Source organism: Diadema setosum, chromosome 1 (assembly GCF_964275005.1).
Source record: "Diadema setosum chromosome 1, eeDiaSeto1, whole genome shotgun sequence".
Taxonomy (NCBI): Eukaryota; Metazoa; Echinodermata; class Echinoidea; order Diadematoida; family Diadematidae; genus Diadema; species Diadema setosum.
The window spans coordinates 29,730,875-29,743,129 of NC_092685.1; the positions used below are offsets into that span (position 1 = coordinate 29,730,875).

Consider the following 12,255-nt stretch of genomic DNA (forward strand, 5'->3'; position numbering starts at 1 on the left):
GTTGTAAAAAAAAGTTAAAGAAATTGTGTTATTATATGTACAAGTGCAGTAGGCCACTGCTTGTCGATAACCAAATTATTATTCTGTTTTGTATTTCAAAAAAATATTTGTAAATGTGACTTTCTGAATATGTGTATGAATAAAACACCCTGTGGAAGGGAAAAAAACCGTACGCGGATTAGATGTAGCCGTAGGAAAATTTTCTTGCTAAGCTATTAAAGTATCAGTGCAGTGATCTGTTCAGTTCAACAGTAATAATATTCTTACGTCGAAGTTGAGAAAATTCTTGAATGATACATACGTACTGCTGCGAATTTCCCTGGATGCTTAAACGTGTGTGAATGTCAAAACATTTTTGTTAAGCAAACAATGGATCTTTGTGTTCCCGATATTCAACTTCATAATTATGCATAAACGGCTTTCTTCTGTAAATTGATATCTTTTATCTTTCACAGAATATCACCGTAGAGTGATTCGATGTGAAATAGTGGAGGAATCAGAGTGTGCAGATGCGGCCGTTTTGATCATGCCATAATTTCAGTGAAGTGTTTCAACACAGTTCAATTTTCAGCATTTCTTTCGCTCCTGTATTGCATCATTAAGTTCATGTGAAGTCAATGCTTTTGATAAATTTATTTGAACCAGTGAAAAGGATGATTTTAATAAAGAGCATGTTGAAAAAAAAAATGTTTCCTTTAGCTGTAATATTGTGATATCTTATTTGATTTTTTCAATTCATTTCTTCAACTGCAATATCATGACGTTCATCAGAAGAAAATGTAAATTGGAAAAAAAATTAAAGCTGAAATTACAAAGTGTTTCTGTTTTTCTTGAAGACATGAAACATTAAAAGGATCGTATTGTTTTGGTTAAGACCTAACATCGGGTTACTAACACTTTTGGGTGAGAGAATGAGAACCACTTATGAAATGTGAAAGAGCATGTAATTCCAAGAGGAATTCAAAGTTAATTTGATGAAAATTAGTTTTGAAATGGCTGAGATACCCAAAACAGAGAATAAAAAGGTGGGACCCATCTTTTATTATATACGATCGCTTTGTTTTGTATACTTTGTTTTTGGATGTTTCGGCCATTCCAAAACCGATTTTCGTCAAATAAACTTTGAATTCCTTTTAAAATGGTATGCTTTGTAGTATTTCATCAGTGGTTTCTTGGTTTCTCACAAAAGGTTAAAAGTCAAATTCTCATCTCCACCAATACTATACCATTCCTTCAATTTAGGTAGTCACAGTCGTAGGCCTTTACAAGGTCATGCGGTGATGCTTAAAAAGTAACAGTATATTTTTGGTTGAGTTAGGGGGTTCAGATTTTAATTTTTTGCTATCGATAATTAGAAATCACTTCTAAAACATTAAAAAGCATACAATTTCAACGTTCATTTGATGAAAATCCTCTTTGAAATAGATGAGATTGAAAAAAGTAAAACAAAGTGTACCTTACAAAAGGTGGGTAGCACCTTTTATTAGGACATCTTTGTTTTTGGATATCTTAACCGTTTTAGAACTGATTTTCATCAAAAAAAACAACAACAAAAACGTTGAATTCCTCGTACAATAGTATTCTTTGTCTGCTCTTTCATATTTTATAAGATGTTTTTTCATTATCTTAAAAATCTGAAGCTCCATCTCAACCAAAACTATACCATCCCTTTAACTCCAAGTTTTCTATTCCTAAACGTATTCGGAAATTGGCTTCTAGAGTTTGCATCTTCTTCTCCCTTTCAGTTTTCCTTGCCAATTCCGATTTTTATCAACTGCTGCATCGCTGTTTGTGTGATTTTGCTTGATTTATCAAAGCCTACGTGATCCGATGAAAAGACGCATGTGATTTAACGGGATGAAGTGTTTTATTCCACTACAAACTATCTACGCTACAACAAGAATGACGTGCCGGCGTAGGATCTAACATTAGTGTTTAAAAAAAACTTTCAGCAAATGTTGACAGTCGGTTTACACATCAAAAGGAATGGGTTGTGTACATATTAAAGTACAGCCATAAGTAGGCTTATCACATAGAAAAGTAATACATTGTATACACCATCTGATACAAAACGGATATCCAAGGATTGCATGCATATCCCGCCGCTTTTCACTCCTCAACGATTATAGTCAAACATGGTGTAACAAAATACTCTTCACAGGGGAGAGGTCCCTCCGATTGCTAACTCTGGTAAACCCTGTAACGCAGTGGTATGGTCATGATTCATGAACATACAACGTCATATCAACAATGCTAGCCCAGAGTACAACAACACACGCGAGCGTATACATTGTGCACAACTCGCAGAACTACAAATATGCCGAGATCACAGAATAGTGGATTTTGGAGCGTGAAATCTGGAATTTTTCTTCTCCCTCCGTCGTATCGCAATGGCGACACGTACCCGAACGAGAAGAAGCGCACTGAATTGGAAAGAAAACGATATGGTAAGTTAAAAACATGCCCACTTGAGTGCAATTATTGTTGTTGATTTAAAGAAAAAAGGAAGAGAGAGAGTACAATTGATTTATTAAAAAAAAATATGTTGATTCATGAAAATATCATTGTTTCAGTCATGATCATTCTTGTGTTTCACTTTGCATCTCCCTTCCCCTCTCTCTTTCATGAGGCACCCATGAAGTACAAACTTATTTACATCGTTTCTGATATAGTTACATGTATTTGAAAATGTATTAGTACCTTTACGACATACCTACACAGACTTCTGACATGGCTGCATTATTTGTAAGTGCGACTGGCATTTCCCTGAGAAGTGAGCAGAAAGGAGGTACACGGAGTATAGCTCCGCGGTGATAGCAAAATCGCGATTGCGCTGTCCTACGGTGCATGGGGATTCCCCGCTCAGGACACACAAAGAGAGAGGGAGAGAGAGAGAGAGAGAGAGAGGGAGAGAGGGAGAGGGGGGGGGGGGGCGGAGAAGGGGGGGGGGGAGGGACACGTAACCTGCTGTCCCGCATCCAATAAGAAAAGAAATACTTGAAAATGTGTATCATTAATGACTCATTTGAGATTCGTTGTGTTCCTTTGCAGTTTGGATACACCAATAAATGATCCTGAGGATTAAACAAACTATAGACCTATGTTCCCCCCCCCAAAAAAAAAAGAAAATTACTGGAGTAGATAGCAACATTGCAGTTGCATGATTATTTGAATAGATTTGATTTGTGTGTCATAACAGAATCAGGGTACCGACAATTCCACAGTGTAGAAACCGCACCGATAAGAGTTGTGAATGATATTGCATGTTGTTTCTCTTGACAAGGGTGAGGTTATACTGGTGCTGCTAGATTAATTCTCAGTCTTTGACATCACAAATCAGTGTCCCCCAAGGATTTGTACTGGGTCCAGTCTTCTCGTCTTTGCACACTTCTGCTTTCTAAACTTTAATAGATTTACTTGGTGTTCTAAAGATGCTTTGTGCTGATGTTGCCAGTTGTATCTAGCTTTTAAGAAATCTGAAGTATTGAATGTATGCCTCCAGATTGTATCAGTGGCGGATCCAGAGAAGGGCGCATCGGGCGCGCGCCCCCTCTAACAATTTGTTGTTAAAACAAAAGAAATAATAAAAAAAAAAGAGATGAAACCGGAAAGTGGCACCAGAAATATTGTTTGCGCTCCCTCCCCCTTTACAGAATTACTGGATCTGCCCCGTGTATCCTATATCAAAGCGATAAAGCGACGAAATAATAGTAATACATTCAATGGACAAAGGTTGAATAGTGCCAAAACAAAAATTTTCCACATTTTTTCGGGCAGTGGAGTCCATACAAGTCTTTTGGTTTCGATGGTAAGGGCCTTGTGAACATCGTTTACACGTGGTATGATGAACAACCAAATACAATCATATGAACTACCAACCTATGTGCCGTGTAATTTGTAGGAAATAATTGTCACTATTTTGTATTCAACATTCTTGTTGATTCTTCTTTTAAAAAATCCTATGATTTATACAAAAGAAAAATGTACTTGTATATTACGTTTGTCATGAAATTGTAGAAATAGATAGATGTCAAATATCAAATATCAAACCTTGCCTGGCACGGCACCACTATGTACGTTTGATTGTTAAATTTAGAACTGAAATTGACATTCATGGCTGACCAGCTGACCGGGGCCATCTGAGAACAAAGGACACAACTCAATGCAAAATAATATGTTTTTATTGCCTCTTTAACTTTTTACTCTAGAACTCATCCCATGTTTTGAGATGCTGCCTTTTCTCCAATAACATAATCTTAACAAGTAGGGTATCATTTTAAAGAGAATTGAATAATCTTTCTGATATCGCCAATTATGCATCGATATTTACTAAGACAATGGAGAAATAAGACATTGTTCGATCTATCTTGGAATACGGTCAGGCTGTATGGTCACCATTCAAACTAGATGAGCAAAGGCGAATCGGAAGTGTTCAATGAAGGGCCACTAAAATGATCCCAGGAATTAGGCATTTGTCGTACTCTTGTAGTTTGCGTCACCTATCCCTACCATCTCTCAGTTACAGGCAAAAAAAGAGGGGACATGATTGATGTGTACAAATATTTGCATGGTCATTATCACACTAAGTTTGACATGTTGAGTCGTAACAGTGGTGTGAGAACTCGTGGTCACTCAATGAAGCTTGGAAAACGGTATGCTAGATTGGATGTGAGGAAGTACTTCTTTTTTTTTTTTTTGCAAACATAGTGGTCGATATGTAGAATTCTTTTCCAGAAGATGTGGTCTCGGCGTGCTCTTTTTAATGCTTTTAAGAATAAGCTGGAGGAGCATTGAAGAATTGTGGTTTTGATTACTATATAGTGACTATACTACGTAGATAGTCCTTGGTCTCAAGCAGTTTTCACCCCTCCCTGCCATGTGTAGGGTTCATAGATTTTTTGACTTTTAAGATACATGTTTGAATGAGGTTAGCCCAGGCTATATTAATTGGAAGGATCAAGAGCAGCCGAGGATACAATCCTGACCGATGAACAGGCTCTGACCTTCAGCATCGTTGCGGAAAAGTAAAGAAAAGTAGATAATTGATCAAACTCAGATTTCCAAACTCAGGCATGTCAGGGTTTACATAATATAATATACTTTTACTGTTTGTAGGAACTTGCTCCTTGAAAAACGGACTTGACCGCACCTGGACGTGTGAAGAATTGGAGGAGAATATCATCACCAAATACTCACGACATGCCGATATCCTACGAGTCACCGGGGTCCTCTTCGCCAAGCTAGAATCGAGTTCCAAACAAATCAGCGTGCATCGCTTCCTGCCTCTTCAGACCGTGGCCGAACTTGAGGCCATGCATGGTAGCGGCGTCTTGGTACTGCTGTTCAGGGTAGGTCACCCCTTGGGCCTTCATCACCCAAATCGCCTGCAAGCGGGGTAATACTATGCATTTCATTCTACGTAAAAGTAGCCTTACTTTTTTTTTCAAGGGTTATTCAAATTGTGTACAGTTCTGATGTTTGTGTTCTGCGCTCTTTATATGTGTGTGTGTGTGTTTGTATGTTTTGGAAGGTGTATGTATGTCTGTGTGACTTTTGAAGTCCGATGCTTTCTTCTCCGGGAGAGGTCAGTTTTCATCTAAAACAAACCCAGTGCAGAAGATGAAATTCTATTCATTGGGGAGTGGCATCAGAGAAAATCACGAACATTATTTGCAAAGATACTTGGTCTATTTTAACCGTAACCTCACCAGTAATATTTCTTTATGCCAACAAACTTTTTGTGTTTTCTGATCGTTGATTCATTGGCTATTCATTTCCTAAACCATTGTTTCCTTTAGATTCACCGGTATCCTCATCACAGCCACATAGGTCTGCTTTACAAAAAAAAAAAAAAAAAAAAAAAGGTGGATAATTCCAGATTGTTTGATTCATTTGGTGCTTCGCAAACATCGAATCTTATAATCCAAGAATGGATGAAAGCAAAAAACAAGAATTTTGAGGACGAATGTTAATTCTGAATAAAAGTAAATATATTTGACTATGGTTGTGCTTATTCTCGTTCTCTGGCTACTGCAATGTCATTATATACCTAAAAACCACACACAAGCTCATGTTAACACTCAAATCATGTACTCCTTATGATCAACAGCCTCCAGATGTCGTTCAACAAGACTTAGCACGTCTCTGGGAGTGTGACGGGATGACTATAGGCCATCTCAACTGCCAATCTCTACCTCCAAAAATCGACGAACTTCGATTGCTGCTATTCAGGACAAACGTAGATGTGATGACGCTAAGCGAGACGTGGCTAAAGAGAAGCATCAAGAATGATAGTCTTGCCGTGGCTGGTTACAGGATAGTCGCGAGGCGAGATGGACCCGAAAAGTCGATGTATACCCAGCACCCTCGAGGAGGAGTTATGGTGTACGTCAAGGAGGAGTTAGAAGAGAGAGGCATTCATGCTCGCGAGTACGTGTATGACACCAGCCTGGAAGTGGTATGTGTCGAATTAGATTTTGATCAACCGATGAAGCACAGAAAAAGTACCAAAGAGAGTGGACAAACCACCTGCAAAGGCAGAGGCAGAGCGTCAGCAGCAGGCGCAGCTGCAAAGCAACCTGAACGATGCCAACAGCGGAACGTACTTCGAATTCTTGACGTTTACATCCCTCCTGGCACACGTGACCAGATTTCGGCTCTCCAGAAGTTACACAGTGACATTAGTGATTTAAAAGAACAAGCACAGTGCAGGCCATTACGTGAGCAAGGCACCCCTGAAAATGTTCAGGAAGACAAGGGGACAAAATGTCGCTCAAGCAAAGGAGCTGGCGGTACCACCAAAGGCAGAGGTAGTTCTTCCAAAGGACAAAAATGTCGATGTAAGACACAATATGTCATACTAGGAGATTTCAATTGTAACATCCAGGATGCTGACGCGGCCGCAGAGCAGAGATCCACTGTAGAAGCAAAACTACGAACTCTCAAAGAGATAGAAGACAGCTGTCATCTCAAGCAGCTGATCAAGGATCCAACGAGAACGGCGCGTAGAAAATATGAAAGCAAGGGAAAAGTAAACGTGAGTGAAACCACCATCGACTTGATCTACACCGACGGCAATGCCAAAGTCAGGTCCGGCGTCATCCGGGTCTCCTTGAGCGATCATTTCATGGTGTACTGCTCTGTGACTGTTCCTGGGGGCAAAAAGAAAAATGTTTGCAAAGACAAGAAATTTACAGGGAATCGGGACCAAGAAGCTCTCCGGAAATTTTCCTCCCAGTATCCAAGATCCAAGATCAACAAGAACGTCTTTCATTTGATGAAAAATCGTGACTTGGCGCACGCGAACGGCGAATGGGACGACTATGATAGACTGCGTCATGAGGTCAAGAGGTTAACCTGAGGGATCTCTTCAGTTTTCTGGCGATTTTTCTTCGTTAGGACAAGCAGTGGTGTAACCTCTCTGTCATTGGCACATGTAGTCGTCCCTTATTTGAATTTCGTACAAGATGGTAGTGTTCAGTTTGCCGTAAATCCAATCGAATTGTAAATGACTTGCACCTCAAAAATCGTTGAAAAACGGCATTAAGGTCTTTTTTTTTTGGGGGGGGGGATGAGTTGAAAGATTATGACCAATTTATTTGACCCTACTACGGTCTTTTCACTGCCATGATGACACTTCATACTGGGCCAACTTATGACTGTGTTTCGTGCTTGAATGTGACGTAAGACTCAGAAGTTCTTGAGAAATATATTCTGCAAAGGTATCATAAACGATGCGTTCCTATAAATCCATGTAACTATGTATGAAAAAGTGAAAGGTATTGACGTTCACCTGCAACGGTATAGTTGCTTTGTACCAGAGAGGTGGGTTCCGCGCGTTCTCTTCCCACCTCCCTGTTTGTACCCACCATTGATCGCACTGTGCTGGCTCCAGGCTTAAATTGAAACCATCGCAAGTACTATACGGGGAAAGCTACTGCTTGAACTCTCATACATTCTAGTCACACGAACGTTCGAATATTGTTCTTTTTTTAATCACCACTCTATCTTTAACTCACCTTAGCATTATTGTAGCCAAATCTTGATAACGGGGAATTTCCAGTTTGTTTGTTTATTTGTTTGTTCGCTTGTTTGTTGCTGTTGTCGTCGTCTTTTTTTTAACAGAGGTTTTTATATTACTGCACCTCTGCAACCTGTCCGCCAGCTGCTGTAATATGTTTCTACCGTAATCATGTTTCTTTAATCTGTGCACTATTTATACAGACAGTAGAGTCCTCATGTGTCTCGATTGCATAACCTTTACAATCTTGTTGTCATTAAATATATTATATAAATACATGTATAAAAAGATAATATATACATATACATGTATGTATATATATGTACATATATGTATATAAATTTGTAATCTATATATACATAAAAGAAGAGAGAGAGAAAGAAAGAAAGAAAGAGCTCGACGCTCACTTTTTTTCTCTGGACCATTCGGACCGCTAAATTTTTTAGATCTGAGATCTTGGTGACCCGGAAAATAAATTTAGTGGCCCGAAATAAACGTAAGTAGAACAATCCATTTTGAATCTTACGTGCCCGATCGGGTCACCAAAAGAGAGTCTGTTTGGAGTTTTGGTGGTCCGACATCAATTCTGAGTGGCCCCGGGCCACCGAACCACCACTAATGAGTCCTATTAGTATGTTTTAAGTATATGGTCTTAACGCATATCGACTATCTCTGCACACGACATTTCGTCGAGATGAGTTCATATTCTAATCATGTTATGTTAGTAGGCATGGTTAGATATTACAATTTGTTTTAGCTAACATGCTCTCATGCTGAATTTCCATTTATGATACTTTTGGAATTGTCTTTGATTTTTTTTTGTTGGTTATTTTGAGAAAGCCAATAAGAACAAGTATATGGTTCCTTTTAAAGTCCAATAAAATGAAATGGGAAAAAGAGCTCCATTGTGACCTAACGTACATATCGCAACAAAAGCATTCTTGTGTCGTCTGGAGTACTTTGATTCTTGATACTCTGCCTGTAATATATACTTGCTATAGAATATTTTCACCTTTTTCACGTACACTAAATGACTTAATTGGTTGCCTCACCCAGTTGCCAGGTAAAGGAATCCATCGTTTAGTACAGTTTTGGGTCGGCGGAACGGGAGGGGGGGGGGGGACTCCACTTTCGCTGTTCCGTTCTTTTTCGTTGCATTAAATATGTACATGTTAATGTTTTTTTAAGTTTTTATTATTTTGTTGTAGCTAAGCATATCGACAGTTCAATTATTTTGTTTATTTCTGTATGAAAAAAAAGAGGCCCCAAACACTCAGCTTTGCTTACTGGGACCCTTCTGCATGTTAATTTTTTTTGTAATATTCTTTGTATTTCTCTGTATTTTGTTATGATGATTTAATACATACTTTCATGCGCAAAGTTAGTCATGATGTTGCCGACTTTTTCACGAACAAATCAAATATCAAAATAAAGATAAAAAGTTTGCTGACCAGCTTAGTCTGCAAAATATGTTCGATACAGCATGTTAAACCTTTAGCCGATCAACAACCATAAAAATTTGTCGATTTCCTCAAAATGTTTTTTAGGACGTCACTCTGACAACCAAGTGTCAACCAGCGCTTTCAGAGGTGGTCGGTGACCGGTCTTCGCTTTTGTAGTGTTGTATGTGTGACATATTTTGAAGTTAAACACATAAACACATGCCCTCAAAATAGTAGTAGTAGTAGTAGTAGTAGTAGTAGTAGTAGTAGTAGTGGTAGTAGTAGTAGTAGTAGTAGTACACTCTAAAAACACAAATGTTGAATTAGCATTTAAAATGGCCGAGGAGTGACAACATTTTCAAAGTGTTGGTTTTCCTGCTAGATTCAACATTTAAAATGTTATTTTAAAAGTTGGATGCAACACTTCAAAAAATGCTGTCACTCCTCGGCCCTTTTAAATGTCAATTCAACATTTGCATTTTTAGAGTGTAGTAGTAGTTGTAGTAGTAGTAGAGAGTCATACAGCAGAGTAAAACTAACAGAACACTGTAGAAGTTCCGTCAAATCGGCATAAAATATCACATCCATCGTTTAGTACAGCTTCGGGCCGGCGGGACGGGGGGGGGGGGGGGGGTTCCACTTTCGCTGTTCCGTTCTTTTTCGTTGCATTAATGTGTACATGTTAATGGTTTTTGTTGGGTTTTTGTTTGGAAAAAGTTTTTATTATTTTGTTGTAGCTAAGCATATCAACAGTTCAATTATTTTGTTTATCTCTGTATCAAAAAAGGAGGCCCTAAACACTCAGCTTTGCTTACTGGGACCTTCCTGCCTGGTATTTTTTTTTTTTTTTTTGGTCATTAAAACGGCATAAAACATCACATTTTTGGAATCTTAGAACATGTATATTGTTACACGATATGCTGATATTGTTGGTAAGCACTAGAGATATGCTGATTAAATTAGATGAATCCTGCTAATGCATCGCTTCACAAGTCTCCGTTATTGTGTGTATACATGTGAACTAATTACTCGGTAAAAAATGGGCCAGTTATATAACAACTGAAATGCATTCTTCCCCCATTGTTAGGTTGTGATGCATTGTTTTTAATGATTTCCTTTTTGATTTGTGTGTAATTAAGTCAATTAAAGACCTTTGCGAATATAACATCGTCATCCGTCATCTCATCTAATTTGCATGGAAGGTTGCGACTGATATTATTTCGTGTAAAGTGAATTATTAATATTCATATGGTGTTTAAACATTTCATTATTCTGTTAAATTTTTGTTTTTGCTGGGTTTTTTTTTCTGGTCTTCAAAGCCAATCTCCATGTGACATAACCTCCTACAAAACCTCTGCAAAATTACCTAAAGATCTAGCATGACTGTTTCAAAAGCATTTAGTACATATTCAAAGTCTGTTGAAATCAAAGTGGTTGGTTGCTTTATTACCCTACTTCTACGAGTACTGTAAGAGCTTCGTGTATCTGCACTACCTGTACTGTGCGAATAGTTGTCCTCTTCTGTATGATACGTTGCTTACAAACCCTAGAACAGTATGACATGCAAATTTCAGCACACATGTACAGGGCAAACTGTTGTTCAAGCAAATCATCCACCGCTTTTGATAATATTCGTCACACGTCACATAACAAAACTTTGTCATGAGAGCGAATTGTGCGTATATTTGCAGGTAATGTTCTTTCCTTGAAGAAAGAACGCCTCCAAAGCAATAATGATGTGGTTACTGCCCATGTGTCACGTCCTTTAAGGGTAGAATGCATCAGGATAATTGGACAACAGTTAAAAAAAAATGCAATATCAATTTAGATTCCGCAAAAAAACATTGCACAACACAATATGCAATATTATCTTTCACTGAAAAAGTATCGCGGGCCATTGATAAGTTTCAGCATACAGGAATTTTCCTGTGCCTTCCCAAGGCCTTCGACACCATTTTCCACGACATTTTTTTTTTTTTTTTTATCAACTTGACCATTATGGTATACATGGGAAGGCCTTGGAGTGGTTCAGAAACTATTTGAAGGACAGAAAGCAATTTGTTTTTTAAACGATGAAAAATCTTCTTTTTGTCCAGTTGATTGTTGGGTTCCTCAAGGAAGTATGGAGCCGTTACTTTTTATTATATGACTGATTTTCCAAATTCTTCAAATGTCCTCACCTTTATATCATTTGCAGATGATTAATCTTTTCTTTTCCCATTCAAATCATAATACAATAGTTGATAATAATAATGTAGAATTGAATAAGATAATGCAATGGTTAAGAGCAAATAGATTATCGCTTAATTTGCAGAAAACAAATGTGATGCTATTCAGTAATACCACTGATAAATTGCCACATGATATAATCTTTGAAAATGAAGTGATTAAACAGGTTTATTCTGTTAAATTTCTTGGTTTAACTGCAGATAGTAAGCTTTCTTGGAAACAACATAAGGTTGCATATGTCGTATAATTTCCAGTAATATAGGTGTAATTAATAAAGTAAAGTTTTCATTGCAACTGATTGACAAGTTGCCCTACATCGACGTAAATAAGCACTGAATTGATCAGTGTTTTAGTAGTAGCCATGATAAAAAATCATGGGCGTACATACTCGAGCAGGATTCGAACCTACGACCTCCTGATCACCGGACAGGCGTCATCTCCACTAGACCACCGAGCTTTCGCCCGACAGCAAGTGTCGGTTCTAATCCTTATAGCATGCAGCGGGTACTGCTTTGTTATTCAAATTCATGAATTTCTTCCGTCGAGATGTTTTTCATTGCAACT

The 12,255-nt window shown here is 38.1% G+C and overlaps 1 protein-coding gene across 1 annotated transcript; it reads left to right on the plus strand.

The window, feature by feature from the left end:
• Window positions 1–2,317: 2,317 nt before the first annotated feature.
• Window positions 2,318–7,360, plus strand: LOC140232263 (uncharacterized). Its single transcript, XM_072312399.1, has 3 exons — window positions 2,318–2,447; window positions 5,116–5,348; window positions 6,110–7,360. The coding sequence occupies exons 1-3, from the start codon at window positions 2,318–2,320 to the stop codon at window positions 7,358–7,360; spliced, it is 1,614 nt and encodes a 537-aa protein (XP_072168500.1).
• Window positions 7,361–12,255: the final 4,895 nt, after the last annotated feature.